Genomic DNA, 16,086 nt, shown 5'->3' with positions numbered 1-16,086 from the left:
CCACCGCCAAAAGGCTGCCTCCAAGTGCTGCTTGTTTAACGAACAACCTTGTTCAGAGTGCTGGGAGGTTGGTAGGGAGGAGGAAGGGTCATGCATGAAGATCAGCAGCCTCTGCTCCCAGTGTTGCACTGGGGATAGAACTGCCATGACCTGGTGCTGCAGGAGCTTCCAGGGAAGGAGGCAGGAGAAGGAATCCGGAGCTCACAGGGGACCTCTGCTCCACCCACGCTGTTTCTCATCACCATTCCCTTCTCAGTGCTGGGCTGTAGGTGGGGAAACTTCACATGATGACATCCTCCAGTAGGCTTTGCAAAGGCCACAGCAGAGAAGCTTTGGGTATTTCTCAATTGGCCTCATTAGAACCTGATCAAAACCAGCGGAGCTTGTTAAGCTAAAGGACTTTCTGTTCCCAGCCTCTTCTGCAGCTACTCTCTGAGGACACAGTGTGGGGGGGGCTGGGGGGGGAAGAAGAATCCTCTTCACCATCTTTGTGCACCTCTTCTTTTCCCAGGAACTACAGTGCCTGCACTGCTGAACAGCACTTCAAACCAGCTCTATCTGCACTTCTACTCCGATATCAGCGTCTCCGCCGCCGGCTTCCACCTGGAGTACAAAAGTAAGAGCAACCCAAGCCTGGGCTCGTGGTGCCCCTGAGAGATGGGCAAATGGGTAGGGAGCTGCTGCCTTGCAGAGGTGGAAGCTGCTTAGTGGGGAAGGGGCAGGCAGCTTTAAGGCCCATGCTTAGCTGCTTCACTGCTCTCAGGCTGCAGAGAGGGAGTGGGTCTGGAACGGATGCGGCAGGAGGGATGTGTGGCCCTGGGGTGATGCTCAGCTTGCTGCAGCTTGTAGCAGCTGGTGAGTTTCCTTCAAAGGGTCATGGAATGGGTTGGGTTGGAAAGGACCTTAAAGATCACCCAGTTCCAACCCTCCTGCCATGGGCAAGGACAGCTCCCACCAGCCCAGCTTGCTCAAGGTCTCATCCAGCCTGGCTTGAACACCTTCAGGGAGGCGGCATCCAGGAGGTCTCTGGACAGCCTGTTCCAGTGCTCTACCACCCTCAAAGTAAAGAAGTTCCTCCTCATGTTTAAATGAAGCCTCCCATGTTCAGGTTTGTGCCTGGTACCCCTTGTCCTGTCCTGGGCACCGCTGACAAAAGCCTGGTGCCATCCTCCTGACACCCACCCTGGGAGTATTGATCAGCATGGAGAAGATCCCCCCTCAGCCTTCTCTCCTCCAGGCTAAACAGCCCCAAGCCCCTCAGCCTTTCCTCAGCAGTGAGATGTTTCAGTCCCTTCAGCACCTTTGCAGCCTTTTGCTGCAGCAGTTCCTCTCGATCTGGGGAGCCCAGAACCGGTCACAATACTGCAGGTGTGGCCTCCTCAGGGCAGAGCAGAGGTGAAGGAGAACCTGAGCTGCAGTCAGCTTAGGTAGCAGGCAGGAAAGCAGCAGGCTTGGGTGTTTGGGTGTGCTACAGATACGGGTGTGCCAGGCCCAGGAGCTGCTCTGGGCTCTCTGCAGCTCCCAGGGGACTGGCTGGTGCCTGGTGCTGGGCTGGCTGTGCTCCTGCAGGGGTAGCAGTGATGGGGAGCTGATGAGAGCCGTGCTGGGGCTGCTCTCTCTGTTGATGCAATCTTCCTTGGGGCACAGCAAACATAATTGTTTCTTGCTGGACACCGTGTCTGGTAATTGCTTCTGATCACAGATGTTGTGTTTGCCTCTGAAGCCAACCAATGTTCCTGTTGAGTTTTTTTCCCTCAGCAGCAAATGGATTTGAAAAGTGCAATTCAGTCCAAACCAAACCTCCCCTGGTGCAACTTGAGGCCATTTCCTCTTGTTACTAGGGAGAAGAGACCAACCCCCAGCTCACTCCAACCTCCCTTCAGGTAGTTGTAGAGAGTGAGCAGGGCTGCAAGAATCCTTCTGGGTCCTACACAGCTGGGGGACTGTGACACCATCAGGGTTGCCTTAGTGGAGCACCCAAGGCCACAGCACTTTCCCACCCACTTTCTGTGCTTGGCAAGGAGGGGAAAGGGCTAAGATGAAGATGACAGAATCACAGAATCAACCAGGTTGGGAAAGACCTCAGAGATCATCAAGTCCAACCTGTTACCTGACACCCAACACCTCCTGACAACCAAACTATGTCTCCAAGTGCCACGTCCAATCCCCTCTTGAACACCTTCAGGGATGGGGACTCCACCACCTTCCTGGGCAGCACATTCCAATGGCAAATTACTCCTTCTGGGAGGAACTTTCTCCTCCCCTCCAGCCTAAACCTCCCCTGGCACAGCTTGAGACTGTGTCCTCTTGTTCTGGTGCTGGCTGCCTGGGAGAAGAGACCAACCCCCAGCTGGCTCCAACCTCCCTTCAGGGAGTTGTAGAGAGCAAGAAGGTCTCCCCTGAGCCTCCTCTTCTGCAGGCTAAGCAACCCCAGCTCCCTCAGCCTCTGCTCACAGGGCTGTGCTCCAGACCCCATCCCAGCCTTGCTGCCCTTCTCTGGACACCTTCCAGTATCTCAATGTCCTTCTTAAACTGAGGAGCCCAGAACTGATGTGTGCTTCCATTCTTTCTGCCTTCAGCACAGACCCCATCCCAGCTCCCTGAAGCCCTCACCTTGCTCTTGCCTTCACAGCTGTTGGCCTGTCCAGCTGCCCAGAGCCCCCAGTCCCTGGCAACGGCCTGAAGATCGGAGAGCGCTACCTGGTGAACGACGTCGTCTCCTTCCAGTGCGAACCAGGCTACGCTCTCCAGGTACTGCCCATTCCCCCACAGAAAGGGTGGGAGCAAACCTGGAGATCCTCCAAGCCTCCTGAGCCTCCAAACCTTGTGTCTTCTTCTTCTCTTCTCCACCAGGGCCACTCACACATCTCCTGCATGCCAGGCACTGTCCGCCGCTGGAATTATCCTCCGCCGCTCTGCATCGGTAGGACTTGGGCTGTGTGGCACCTAGCAGATGTTGAGGGCACCTCTCTAAAAGGAAACCCAGAAATCTAAAGGTCTGAGAGGGTGCAGTTTTGTGAGGAAGAGTGTGCAAAAAAAACCCAACCCCAAACCACAAAGGGCAGAGTGTGAGGAAATCTTCGTTGGCTCCAAGAGGAGATTGCACTGAGCAGGTCCCCAGGGGCTGCCCAGATCTGCCTTGGGCTTGAGTGCTTCAGGTGTGGCTGCAGCACCGACTGCAGCATCCAACCAGATTGCTTCAGCCAAACAGCATTCATAGAATCAATGAGGTTGGAAAAGGCCTCAGAGGTCATCAAGTCACCCAACACCTCCTGACTAACTAAAGAATGGCTTCAAGTGCCACGTCCTGAAACATCTTTATGCAGAAAGCAGGTTGGGGGTAGGGGAGGAGGAAGGTTTTTTTTCCCCCCACCTTTAAGCAAAGGTCTGCAGCCTGTGGCTTGTTTTCATATCACTGAAAGTGCAGCTTCAGCTGGAGCCTCTTTATAGAACCTCTGCAGGGTGGGGATTGGAAGGGACCTCTGGAGATCCTCCAGTCCAAGCCCCCTGCTAAAGCAGGGGCATCAATGGCAGCTTGGCCAGCATCACAGTATCCAGCTGGGTTTGGAATCTCTGCAGAGAAGGAGACTCCACAACCTCTCTGGGCAGCCTGCTGCAGAGCTCCAGCACCTTCACACCAAAGGAGTTTCTCCTCATGGAGCCAGGGTTCCAGTTTGTGCCCATTGCCTCTTGTCCTGTTGCTGGGCACCACTGAATGAAGTCTAGCCCCATCCTCTTGACCCCCAGCCTTTATCCCTTGCTGAGCATTGATCAGATCTCCTCTCAGGCTGCTCTTCTCCAGGCTCAAGAGGTCAAACTGCACCACTTGATGCCTTACTGTCCCCACTTTGGTCTCTAGCAGGTCTTGTGTGACCAGCAAAGAGCCAGCTCACAGGTCAAGGCATCTGGTTGTCCCTGATACCCTCTGAGGAGCAGGGCTGGGGTGTTTCAGGCCCTGAGAGGAAATAACTGGGCACTGAATCCCCACCCTGAGTGAAGCAAGCCCGAGGGGCAGAGGCACAGGGGTGAAGGCAGCTTGCTGCAGCTTTTTTTGGCTGTTTCCAATATTGGCCTTCTAGCAATCTGAGAAGTTTTAATATTCATATTGCAGACTTTAAAGCTTTGAGAGAGACATTTATGCATTTAATAGCTTTAGTTAACAGTTATTTCAGGCTCCTGCTGTTCTAGCTTACATCATTTTGCTTTAAAGCAATTAGAAGAGCTAACAGTTCTCTTATCTGATGATCTGCAGGCCAGGAACGAACCCAGAGACAGAATGACTGAGCTGAAGGTCTTGTGCCCACAGGAGCTGCTCTGAAAGAAAGCAGAAGCCCTTCAGCTTAGCATTAGAGTTGGGGGATCCCAGTCTGGAGGAGGATCCTGATGTGATCATGCAGCTGCTGTGATCCTAGCTGCTGTGATCATGCAGCTGATGTCTAGCTGAGCAGCTGCAGGCAGCAGGGACATCTCCAGCTAGAACAGGCTGCCCAAGGCCACATCAAGCCTGATCTTGAATGTCTCCAGGAGTGTGACCTCAACCACCTCTCCTGGGCAACCTGCTCCAGCGTCTCACCACTCTCACTGTGCAGAACTTCCTCCTGAGGTCCAGCCTAAATCTGTCCTGCTCCACTTTCAAACCATTGCCCCTTGCCCTGTCACCACAGACCCTTCTAAGCAGTCCCTCCCCAGCATTCCTGTAGGCTCCCTTCAGATGGTGAAATGCAGCTCTAAGGTCTACCCTGGAGCCTTCTCTTCTCCAGGCTAAACAGCCCCAACTCTTGCAGCCTGACCATGACCCACAGAGATCCCCAAATGATCCTGACCATAAACACTGTTGCTTTTCCAGCCCAGTGTGGAGGAACAGCAGAAGAGATGGAAGGAGTGCTCCTGAGTCCAGGATTCCCAGGAAATTATCCAAGCAACCTGGACTGCACGTGGAGGATACTGCTGCCGGTGGGATTCGGTGAGACAGAGCCACAGATTGCATGGGGCTGGGAGGGACCCTCAGAGGGCATCTTGTCCAAGTCCCCTGCAGGCAGCAGGGACACCTCCAACTAGATCAGGCTGCTGAGGGCCTCATCAAGTCTGACCTTGACTGTGTCCAGGGACGGGGCCTCAGCCGCAGCCCTGGGCAGCCTGCTCCCTGTGAAGCTCTTCCTCCGGTCGGTGCTACCCCAGAAGTGCTGGCAGGAATTCACCCCCCCTGTCCTGTCCATGCCCTTGGGCAGGGAGGCAGACCCTCCATTCCTCCTCTGCAGGTGCTCACATCCAGTTCCTGAACTTCTCCACGGAGCCCAACCACGACTACGTGGAGGTGCGCAACGGCCCCTACGACACCAGCAACGTCATCGGGCGCTTCAGCGGCGCCGACCTCCCCGGCTCCCTCCTCTCCACCTCTCATGAAACCACCATCTACTTCCACAGTGACCACTCCCAGAACAAGCCTGGCTTCAAGCTGGAGTACCAAGGTAAGGAGGTCCCAGCAGTGGGGGCATTACAGCAAGGGTGGGGAGACAGAGTCACCGAGTCGGTCAGGTTGGAAGGGACCTCCAAGGTCCAACCGATCACCCAACCCTCTCTGGCTGCACTGGGTTGGAAGGGACCCTCCAGGCTCAGCTTGGCCAAGCCACCTGCAGGCAGCAGGGACACCTCCAACTAGAGCAGGGTGCCCAGGGCCACATCAAGTCTGATCTTGAATGTCTCCAGGAGTGTGACCTCAACCACCTCTCCTGGGCAACCTGCTCCAGTGTCTCACCACTCTCACTGTGCAGAACTTCCTCCTGATGTCCAACATAAACCTGCCCTGCTCCACTTTCAAACCATTGCCTCTCATCCCCACCCTAACCCTAACTAGCCCATGGCACTAAGTGCCTCATCCAGGCTTTTCTTAACCTCCAGGAGCATCGACCCTACCACCCCCCTGGGCAGCACATTCCAATGGCCAATCTCTCTCTCTGTATAGAACTTCTTTCTAACATCCAGCCTAAACCTCCCCTGGCACAGCTTGAGACTGTGTCCTCTTGTTCTGGTGCTGGCTGCCTGGGAGAAGAGACCAACCCCCACCTGGTTACAACCTCCCTTCAGGGAGTTGTAGAGAGCAAGAAGGTCTCTCCTGAGCCTCCTCTTCTCCAGGCTAAGCAACCCCAGCTCCCTCAGCCTCTCCTCACAGGGCTTGGAACGGACACTGGCACAGGTTGCCCAGGGAGGCTGTGGATGCCTCCTCCCTGGAGGTGTTCAAGGCCAGGCTGGATGAGGCCCTGAGCACCCTGGGCTGGTGGGAGATGTCCCTGCCCACGGCAGGGGGCTTGGAACTGGCTGAGCTTTAAGGTCCCTTCCAACCCAAACCATGCTATGAAAAAGCACAAATCCTGTCCCCAGGTGCTAAGGGTGAGAGCAGGCTTCATGGCTGTTGCTGTTCTGTGGAATTAATTCCATGAGGACTTAATCCTAATGAGTGGAAAGGTGTTAGATGAAGGCCATGCTTAATCCTTAGAACTGGGCTCTGGTCCCCCCAGGGCAAACAAGAAATGTTCCTGGAGTGCTTTGTGGCAGCCTTTGAGTGAATCCAGCCAGGTTCACTTAGACCTTGGCTCCTGTGGAAAGGGAAGAGCCCTCAGCAGCCAGGAGTTTGCTCTGGACTTGTGCAGCTGCTTTTCAGATCTCAGCTGAAGCCTGAACAGCTTCTGCTGAGGCTGCTGCAGGGAGCTGGGTAAATAAGGAACAGCCCAAATGTTCTGACAAGGGGGCTGGCATGGAGACCTGATAGGAAAAGCAAAAGATGCCCTCAGCACAGCTTTGGGAGAGGCTGGGGGAATGGTGGTGCCTGCCCTTCCTACCCAGCTAGAGTCCTCAGGCACCTCCCCACTTTGGAGTGTGAAGTCCTCTGAGCAGCAGCTGCCTCAGCCTCTGAAAGAGTGCAGTGAGGCCTTCAAATGCTGCTTCTCTTGGTGGAGTTGCTGCTCTTTGAAGGTGCTGGGCTGGGAATGCCCACAGGAGCCTTGGCCCTGTTGAAAGAGAACCTGAACTTTTCATAGGATCACAGAATTGGGTTGGTTGGCAAAGACCTTTAGGATCACCCAGTCCAACCTAGGGAGGGCTGAGGAGAAGGCAGTCAAGACCAAAGCTGCTGAGGTTTCCCCCCCAGTGCCCTACTGGGAAGAGCTGGAGGTAGGTGGTGAGGGATGAGCCTCAGGCAACCAGAGAGTTGTTTGGGTAGGGGAAGCCCTCTGAGGTCCTCCAGTCCAACCATCAACCCAACCCCCCCATGGCCACTAAACCATGGCCCCAAGTGCCAAGGCCACAGGTTTCTTGAACACCTCCAGGGGTGGTGGCTCCACCACCTCCCTGGGCAGCCTCTTCCAGTGCCTGACTACCCTTGCAGCCAAGAAATTGTTCCCCATGCCCAACCTGAATCTCCCCTGGTGCAACTCGAAGCCATTTCCTCTTGTCTCATCACTTTTTCCTTGGAGAGAAGAGCCCAACCCCCACCTGGCTCCAGCCTCCTTTCAGGGAGCTGCAGAGAGGTGTTGGGCTGATGGTTGGACTCAGTGATCTTGGAGATCTTTCCCAGCCCAGACAATTCAGTGATTTCCCCTTCCTGGTTGGGTTGGGGTTGTTTTTCTTTCCAGCCTATGAGCTGCAGGAGTGTCCTGACCCTGAGCCTTTTGCTAATGGTGTTGTAAGAGGAGCAGGCTACAACGTTGGCCAGTCCATCTCTTTTGAGTGTCTGCCTGGCTACCAGCTGATTGGCCACCCAGTCCTGACCTGTCAGCATGGCACCAACAGGAACTGGGACCACCCATTGCCCAGGTGTGAAGGTATGGCTTTGGGGTCACCTTGGGAGCAGTTCTGGGGAGGGAAAAGGCTGCAGCTCTCTCTTCTGGTCTCAAGTTGTTCAGTAACTGGGTTGAAAGCTGCTCTGGAAAGGGAAGCATCACTGGAAGCAGGCTGGGGATGTGCTCTTGGAATAAAGCCTCAAGCCCTGAGGTGCTGAAGCAGGTTCTCAGTGGGCTCAAAATACTTCAGCCTGGTCCTTGGACAAGTTTGGAACAGCTCCAGACCAAGGTGTGTGCTTGGGGCTGTTTGAATCTCCTGCTGTGGGTGAAGACTATCTCCAGCTGTCTGCTGATGCAGTGCAGGGTGATTGTCACCATCCTTGTGGTCTGGTTTCTTTCATCAACAGCATTCATCCTCCTTGGGTCTATCACTGGTTAAAGACAGCCAGGCCCTGCTCTGGCAGCTCTCAGTGTGGGAAGATTGTGTCCCTCTTCAGTGTGGCAGTGATGGCATCTCCAGGGTGATCCAGAAGGGAGTTCTTCAGCAGCCTTGCATGCTCCCACTTCTGAAGGCCACACATGCCAGGAGGAGCTTGCAAGCTGGAGGATCTGTGTGCTGGGCACTGAAGCTCAATGTCAAATCCTCTTCTCCACCCCCAGCAGAGCTCTTTCAGCCTCTGGGCCACTGGGCTGAGTTTTGTGTGGTTTGCTTTAGAAGGCTTTCAGAGGAACCTTTGAGAAGTTGAAGGCTGCTTACTGAAGATTTCCCAGCACCCTTCCCAGGAGCACTGACCTTTATCCCAGCCTCTTTACAGCACTTGGGCTGCAAGCACTGTGCACTGGGGGAAGGAAGGGAGAGGTGATATTTATCCTCCTTTTAAGGCTTAAGTCCTTGACCTCTGGGAGAACACAAAGCACAAAGAACTAAATCCTCAGCTGCTCTTTCCCTGACCCCCAGCAGGGCACCAGAGATGTGTCAGCTGGGGAACTCTGCTGTGCTCAGCTGGGTGCTGCTGGCAGGGTTGGTGGCAGCAGGATTATGCCCTTCTCTACCCCAGGCATCACCTCTGCCAGCTACAACCATCCAACTCTTCCTTCTTTATTGTGTTTTCAAGTAGCTCCCTTGCTCTGGAGCCCTTCTGATGGCAGAGAGGGGTGAGGGGTTAGGTACATTTTGGACCATTTGCTGATTTGTTTCCCTCCCTCTTTGTGCACATCTGGAGAGCTGCAGAGGCTGTTCAAGTCAACTCAGAGCTTGCCTTTTGTAGCTTCTGCCTTAAATGGTCCAATTCTTTTGTTTTGCATAGCAGCAAGCAGGCAGCACTGGCAGCCTCAGGCTAACCACCTCCCCTCTCCTCTGCAGGTCACCACCGAAAGGCCTTTTAATTAAGAGAGAAGCTGCAATTCCAAAACGAGTGCACAGAGGCCAAGCTTTCCAGCAGGGCTCCAGGGAGTGGTTTTTACCCAGTGATCAGCAGGCTGCCTGCTGCTTTGCAGGGCAGAGAGAAACTTGGCCCTAAAGGTTCCTTGGGTCTCTGTTTCAGAAGATGAGTGTCTGGAGCTCCATAAACACTCGTGCTCTCCTCAGCTTGGCAGAGCCAGGTGGTGAAGAGAGGGAGCCAGGCTCTCACCTCACAGCTGGCTCAGGGTGCTGGGAGCCTGTGGGGCTGCTCCTGTGCAGAAAAAAACAGAATAGAATAGAATTAACCAGGTTGGAAAAGGCCTTCGAGATCATCCAGTCCAACCTATCACCCAACACCATCTGATCAACTCAACCATGGTACCAAGGGCCTCATCCAGGCTCTTCCCAAGCACCTTCAGTGGTGGGGACTCCCTGGGCAGCACATTCCAATGGCCAATCTCTCTTTCTGTGAAGAACTCCTTCCTGAAAGCAGCAGAGTGTTCAGCACAGAGCCTGCAAGAGGGAGCTGTGCTGAGAGGGAGGATGCCTTGCCCCAAGCCAAGGGCTGGCTTAAGGCAGCTCTGTGTGTCCTGGGCCAGAGCTGGCTCGGGCAGGTGACACTGTCTGTGCTTGCCCCTGAGCCTTCAGGTCTTGCAGCTTACCAGGAGCACTCTGCAGATGTTGTCATCACACTTCCATGCCAGGCAGGTCCAGAAGCTGATGCCTGCATGTGGTGCTTCCAGACCGAGGGACCTGCTGTAGCTCTGCTGCAGCTCTGCTGCATTGCCTTCAGCAGAGTCACAGGTTGCAGTGGGTTGGGAGGGACCCTCAAAGGGCGTCTTGTCCAACCTCCCTGCGGTCAGCAGGGACAGCTCCAGCTAGATCAGGCTGTCCAGAGCCACATCAGGCCTGATCTTGAGCCACATCCCTGGGCAACCTGTTCCAGTGTCTCACCACCCTCACTGTGCAGAACTTCCTCCTGAGGTCCAACCTAAATCTCCCCTTCTACAGCTTCAAACCATTGCTCCTCATCCTACCACCACAGAGCCTTCTAAACAGCCCCTCCCCAGCCTTCCTGTAGGCCCCTTTCAGATACTGAAATGCAGCTCTAAGGTCTCCCTGGAGCCTTCTCTTCTCCAGACTGAGCAGCCCCAACTCTCTCCGCCTGGCCTCACAGGAGAGGTGCTCCAGCCCTTCTCCATCCAGCAGGATGGCCTCCTCCTCTCTCTCTTTTTCCACTGCCTGTTTCTAATCACCTCTCTTTAGTGTGTGAGTTCATCTGAACCTGGAAGATCCCTGGTGCAAGAGACCTGTCATCTTGATTAATGGATTGGCTGCTGCTGTCACACAAATCATCATTTCCCCCCTGCTCGGATGTTCTCGGGGAGAAGCCAGCTGCTGAGTGCTGCTGGTCCAGGCTCTGCTGGCTGAACAAGTGGACAGATTTGCCCACTGGTGTGAGCTCCTCAGGAGCTGGATTTTCCATGCATGGCTGCAGACAGCTGGTGAAGCCCAAAGACTCTTAGCAGGGCTTGAGAGAGAGAGAGGGAGAGGGAGAGGGAGTTTGTTTGTTTGCACACCTGGCCAGCCCAGCTGCCCTGAGCAGTCTCCTTGCAGCTCCTGGGGCACTTCATGAGTGTGTTGTGGTGGAATTAAGCTGCAAGTGTTGGCTGTGGTTCTGCCAGATAGGAATCAGTCAAGGCAAGAGGTAGAAAAACCTGGGGGGCTGGAGCCCCCTGTGTCTGTGCTGCAAAGGAAGGAGCCTGGCGAGCGGAGGGGCTGGGGGAGCTCTGCTCTGGGGTCTTGCTCCTTCTTCATGGGGTTTGTCTTTCCTGTCTGCTTCCCTGCAGTGCCTTGTGGGGGGAACATCACCACCCAAAATGGTACAGTTTACTCTCCTGGCTTCCCCAACCAGTACCCCAATTCCCAGGACTGCACTTGGCTCCTGACAGTGCCAGTGGGGTATGGAATCCACCTCAACTTCACCCTGCTGCAGACAGAGCCCTACAACGATTTCATCACTGTGTGGTGAGTAGAGCAGAGGGCTGAGGGCACCAGGAGGAAGCTCTTGCTGAGAAGTGGAGCATCCCAGGGCTGGGGGCTGTGTCAGAGAGTGGGAGGAAGTATCCTCTGGTGGCACTGGGAGGAGGAGTTGGAATTCATTGTTTTCAACTCCAGGTGCTTGGTAAAGGCTTTAGCTTAAGGGCCAGGTGCTGCAAAATGGGGAACGTCTGCCAAGAGCTCCTGTTGTGGGCAGGGAACGGCCGTGCAGCGCTGCTGAGCCCTTGAGGACTGAGCTGCTCCTGCCAGGCGATGGCCACGTCCTGCTTTGGGGCTGCAGAGCAATCACGGAGCCCCTGCCTCCTCGCAGGAGCTCTCCCACCCTTGGCCACACAGCAGCCCCTCTCAGCCCCTGTAGGCCTTTCTGGCCGCAGCTTGCTTTCCGCTCCTCGGCGGTGCCAAGTGAAGCTCATCAGCCCCCTGCGGCGCCCGGAACCAGCAGCCACAGTCCCAGCGCTCTGCCACAGCCCCCAGGAGCCAGGGGCTGAGCTGCAGGGGGCTTGCAGAGCAGCATCCCAGCCGGGCTGGGTCAGCCCTGGCTGGCTGAGCCTCTCTCGTCCTGGCTGCTCCCATCAGCCTGGCCCAAATGCTCTGCTGGATGGAGCAAGGAACTCTCCCTGGGAAGCCCAAGGGGCTTTGCAGAGGCCAGCTTACGAATGGTTGACTGCAGCTGAAATGAATCTCCTTCAGACTGGGGGAGCAGGACCTGCTTTTGGCTTCTGAGTTCTCTGATGGACATTTTTGAGGCTCTTTTGGGTTGGTTTTTTTCCCCTCCCCTCCTTTCCTCTCTTATCTGTGGCTGCCTGGCTATGGAGAGAGGCTGAGTGAAGGGAGATTGGTGAATCATTCACATTTACCAAGGTCCTCTTTGGGTTCTCCTTTTGCCAGCAGAGATCCTCAGCCCTGCAACCCCCAGCTGGTCTCCCTTACAGGTTGGGAGACCATTTCTCTTCTCTTTGGAGAAGGGAAGAGACATGGCACCTTCCCAGCCTCAGCCAGGCAAGGGAGCACAGAAAGCTTGCACTGGCCACAGAGTTTGTGGCCCAACTCTGGAGCTTTGCCAAGTCCATATCTGACTTGTAAAACACCTCAGTGGTTGCTGGGGGAAACTCCCTGGGGAAACTGGCCCGAATTCTTCAGCTTCTGAAGTTCAGCCTCAAGTTCAGCCTTGTAACTCTCTGCTGGGTGGGCACTGTGCTGCCAGAAGAGCTTAGACTGGTTCTAGTGAAGTGGGGAGGGGGACTGGAAGGCCAGGCTGTCTGCTCAGGAAGCTGCTGAGACTGTTTTATGGGTGGAGAAAAGGGAGGACAAGGCAGGAAGAGCCTGGAGGAGTTCCTGTGCATGCAGTGTAGGAGGCTGGGCTGTTGCCTGGGGTTAAAGCCAGGTGATAATGCTCTTGTCTTGACTTCCTGGCATGATTTTAGGGATGGTCCCCAGCAAACAGCCCCACAGCTTGGTGTGTTCACTGGCAACTCTGCTAAGAAATCAGCCCAGAGCTCTTCCAACCAGGTCCTGATGAAGTTCCACAGCGATGGAGCCAACGGAGGGATCTTTGCCATCTACTTCTATGGTCTGTATCCTGCTTCCCAGCTGCTCAGGGGGGCTGGAGGGGCAGGCAGCAGCTGCCTCTGGGGAGGACTGGTTGTGGGGAAGAGATGGGGGGGGAAGGAAAACCCAACCAAACAACAAAAGCCACACTTTTCCCTGGAGGCTTCCCCACTGAGCCCAGTTTTACAGGGTCTAGGAGCACAGGCTGAAGGAGTTGGGGCTGTTCAGCCCGGAGAAGAGAAGGCTCCAGGAAGACCTTAGCATCTCAGTGTCTGAAGGGAAGCTACAGGAAGGCTGGGGAGGGACTGTTTAGAAGGGCCTGTGGGGACAGGATGAGGAGCAATGGTCAGGAACTGCTGCAGGGCAGGTCTAGGTTGGCCCTCAGGAGGAAGCTCTGCACAAGGGGAGCGGTGAGACACTGGAACAGGTTGCCCAGGGGTGTGCTGGAAGCCCCATCCCTGCAGACACTCAAGATCAGACTTGATGTGGCCCTGGGCAGCCTGATCTGGTTGGAGATGGCCCTGCTGCCCGCAGGGGGGTGGACAAGATGCCTTTTGAGGCTCCCTTCCAACCCAAAGCAATCTGTGGGGCTTCTCCCTCTTCCCCAGGCTCTCCTGCTGTGTGTGGGGCCCTGCAGGTCAGCAGAGGTGTGGGAAAGGAGGGGAATTCCCACACAGGGCTCAGCCACTGCACTCAGCTGCATCTTTGCCATCCCCCTTTGGGCTGTAACTGCAGGCAATACAATTTCCTGCGGATCTCCAGCGATGCAGATCCTCATTCCTGTGTCAGCTTGCTGGCAGATCTAGGACATGGGAGATGTCCTCCTTCAGCTTTCAATGGCTTTTCTTTTCCCCCGTGCAGTGACGATCAGCACCCTGTCAGAGAACCTTTGTCCTTCTAAATGCCTGCAAAGAGACGTTTCCTTAGTGGTGGAGGGAAGGCAACAAAAGGATGCTGCACAGAGCTGAGTGATTCAGTAGCACCCCTTGAAAACTGCTGCTGCACCTCTCCTGGAGTGGCTTAGCTCAGGTGGCAGCAGGAGCTGATGTGTGAGCCTGAGGGGAAAGGGATTTTATGGCACAGTAACTCAAGGGGGTCCCAGTGTGGTTCCAAGGACAGGGCTCTGTTTTGTCCTGCTGAGAGCCAGTGGATGTGCTGTGGGAAGGAGCTTCCCTGCTGCTGCATCACCCCTGTGCTGGAGCCATCCCCACCCCAGCTCTGCACTGAAATATGGCCCCTGGAGGAGAGATTCATACTGCAGCTGCTGAGTTATCTTCCCACTTCAGCAGAGGCTGCCAAGCACTTCTCAAAGAGCTTTTCATTTACACTGGGGTGACAGTTTCCTTTCCTTTTCCCTCCCCACCCTCAGGCATCTGTTTCCCTGGATGCAAGTGGTGTGTCCCATCCTGGAATGGCTCTGCTGTGGAGCAGGTTCTGCCCTGCTGCCTGCCATACAGCCACAGGATGGGTTGGGTTGGAAGGGACCTTAAAGCTCAGCCAGTTCCAACCCCCTGCCATGGGCAGGGACACCTCACACCACAGCAGGTTGCTCACAGCCACATCCAGCCTGGCTGCAAACACCTCCAGGCAGGAGGCTTCCACCACCTCCCTGGGCAGCCTGTGCCAGGCTCTCACCACCCTCATGGGGAACAACTTCTTCCTCACATCCAACCTGAATCTCCCCATTTCTATTTCTGTTCCATCCCCCCCAGTCCTATCCCTCCCTGACACCCTCAAAAGTCCCTCCCCAGCATCTTTGTAGCCCCATTCAGCTCTTGGAAGGCCACAATTAGGTCTCCTGGGAGCCTTCTCCTCTCCAGCCTGCACAACCCCAACTCCCTCAGTCTGTCCTCAGAGCAGAGCAGCTCCAGCCCTCTGCTCATCCTCATGGCCAAAGATACCCAGAGGTCCCTTCCAACCCCTAGCATCCTGTGCTCCTGTGCTGATGGGGAGGCCGCTCCTGGAGCTGTTTCACCTCAGTAGGGCTGCTCCCAGGCCTGGCAGCCCTGCTGTGGTGTGAAGATGTGAACTTCCTGCAGTTAGTAAGAATTAATATTCAGTGGCAGCTTGAGCTCCACTGCCTTAAATTAAAGGGCTGATATAAATTTCAGAGGAAGTTGTGCTTGTCCAGGGTCAGGAGCAGGGGGAGCAAAGATGCAGAGAAGTGCTGAGCAAATAGCAGGGAAATGTCTTTCATTAATATTCATTTAGTTCCCAGCACCATATTTTCACTTTAACTGTGCTCCCAGCCCTGCTTTCTCTTCCCAGGCAGCCCAATGCCCAAGCCCTCCACAACCATCTGCTTGGAAGCAGATTTGTTCTGCTCCTTGCTAGCTGATCTCTTCTATTGGGTGTGTTTGTTTGTTTGTTTTCTTAGCATCACAGAGTTGTCAGGGTTGGAAGGGAGCTCAGCCAGTCCCAACCCCCCTGCCATGGCCAGGGACACCTCACACCACAGCAGGTTGCTCACAGCCACCTCCAGCCTGGCTGCAAACACCTCCAGGGATGAGGCTCCCACCACTTCCCTGGGCAGCCTGTGCCAGGCTCTCACCACCCTCATGGGGAACAACTTCTTCCTGGCATCCAAGCTGAATCTCCCCATTTCTAGTTGTGCTCCATCCCCCCCAGTCCTATCACTCCCTCACACCCTCAGAAATCCCTCCCCAGCTTTCTTGGAGCCCCCTGCAGATCCTGGAAGGCCACGATCAGGTCTCCTCAGAGCCTTCTCTTCTCCAGACTGAACAGGTTAGAGAGAAGAGACCAACCCCACCTGACTCCAACCTCTTTCCAGGGACTTGTAGAGAGCAATGAGGTCTCCTCTTAGTCTCCTTTTCCCCTGGCTACATCCCAATTCACATTTAGGCTGGGAACCCCCTCCCAAAATACCCTTAAATGGGCCAAGAGCACAAGGTCTGCCCTGGTTTGGCTTCCATGAGGCTCTGCCCTCAGCTTTGCCCAGGTTGCTCTGTGAGCTGCAATCTGCATGGAAGGTTTGCAGGTGAAGGCAGGAGTGCTGCTGGAATTCTGTGCAGCAGGAACCAGGGAGTGATTCCAAGCTAAAAATAAGCCAGGGAGTTCTGTGCTCCCTGCTCAAGGACAAGCAGCAAGGATGAAATTCTCTGGGTACTTATTGCAATCTCCTGGCTGCTGGAGCAGTCTGAGACTCTTCTGGGGCTGACCTAATATTCCACTGAGGTCAGCAGGATTCACAGATTGCATGGGGTAGGAAGAGACCTTCAAAGGGCATCTTGTCCAGTCCCCACCCTGCAGTCAGCTGGATCAGGCTGCCCAGGGCCTCCT

At 55.2% G+C, this 16,086-nt stretch overlaps 1 protein-coding gene across 1 annotated transcript in view; it reads left to right on the top strand.

Annotated features, from left to right (window-relative positions):
* CSMD2 (CUB and Sushi multiple domains 2) overlaps window positions 1-13,592 on the top strand; it is a 316,793-nt gene extending 303,201 nt beyond the window's left edge. The window contains exons 36-44 of the mRNA XM_054170896.1: window positions 512-616; window positions 2,633-2,751; window positions 2,854-2,923; window positions 4,847-4,963; window positions 5,259-5,468; window positions 7,629-7,817; window positions 11,028-11,205; window positions 12,663-12,808; window positions 13,522-13,592. Of these exons, the coding sequence (XP_054026871.1) occupies window positions 512-616; window positions 2,633-2,751; window positions 2,854-2,923; window positions 4,847-4,963; window positions 5,259-5,468; window positions 7,629-7,817; window positions 11,028-11,205; window positions 12,663-12,808; window positions 13,522-13,592 (1,205 nt within the window). The remainder of the gene's footprint in view (window positions 1-511; window positions 617-2,632; window positions 2,752-2,853; window positions 2,924-4,846; window positions 4,964-5,258; window positions 5,469-7,628; window positions 7,818-11,027; window positions 11,206-12,662; window positions 12,809-13,521) is intronic.
* The last annotated feature ends 2,494 nt before the right edge of the window (window positions 13,593-16,086 follow it).

The sequence above is a fragment of the Dryobates pubescens genome, chromosome 20, assembly GCF_014839835.1.
Source record: "Dryobates pubescens isolate bDryPub1 chromosome 20, bDryPub1.pri, whole genome shotgun sequence".
NCBI lineage: Eukaryota > Metazoa > Chordata > Aves > Piciformes > Picidae > Dryobates > Dryobates pubescens.
Note: the sequence above shows the minus strand (reverse complement) of the source record. Positions and strands in the feature narration are given on the sequence as shown.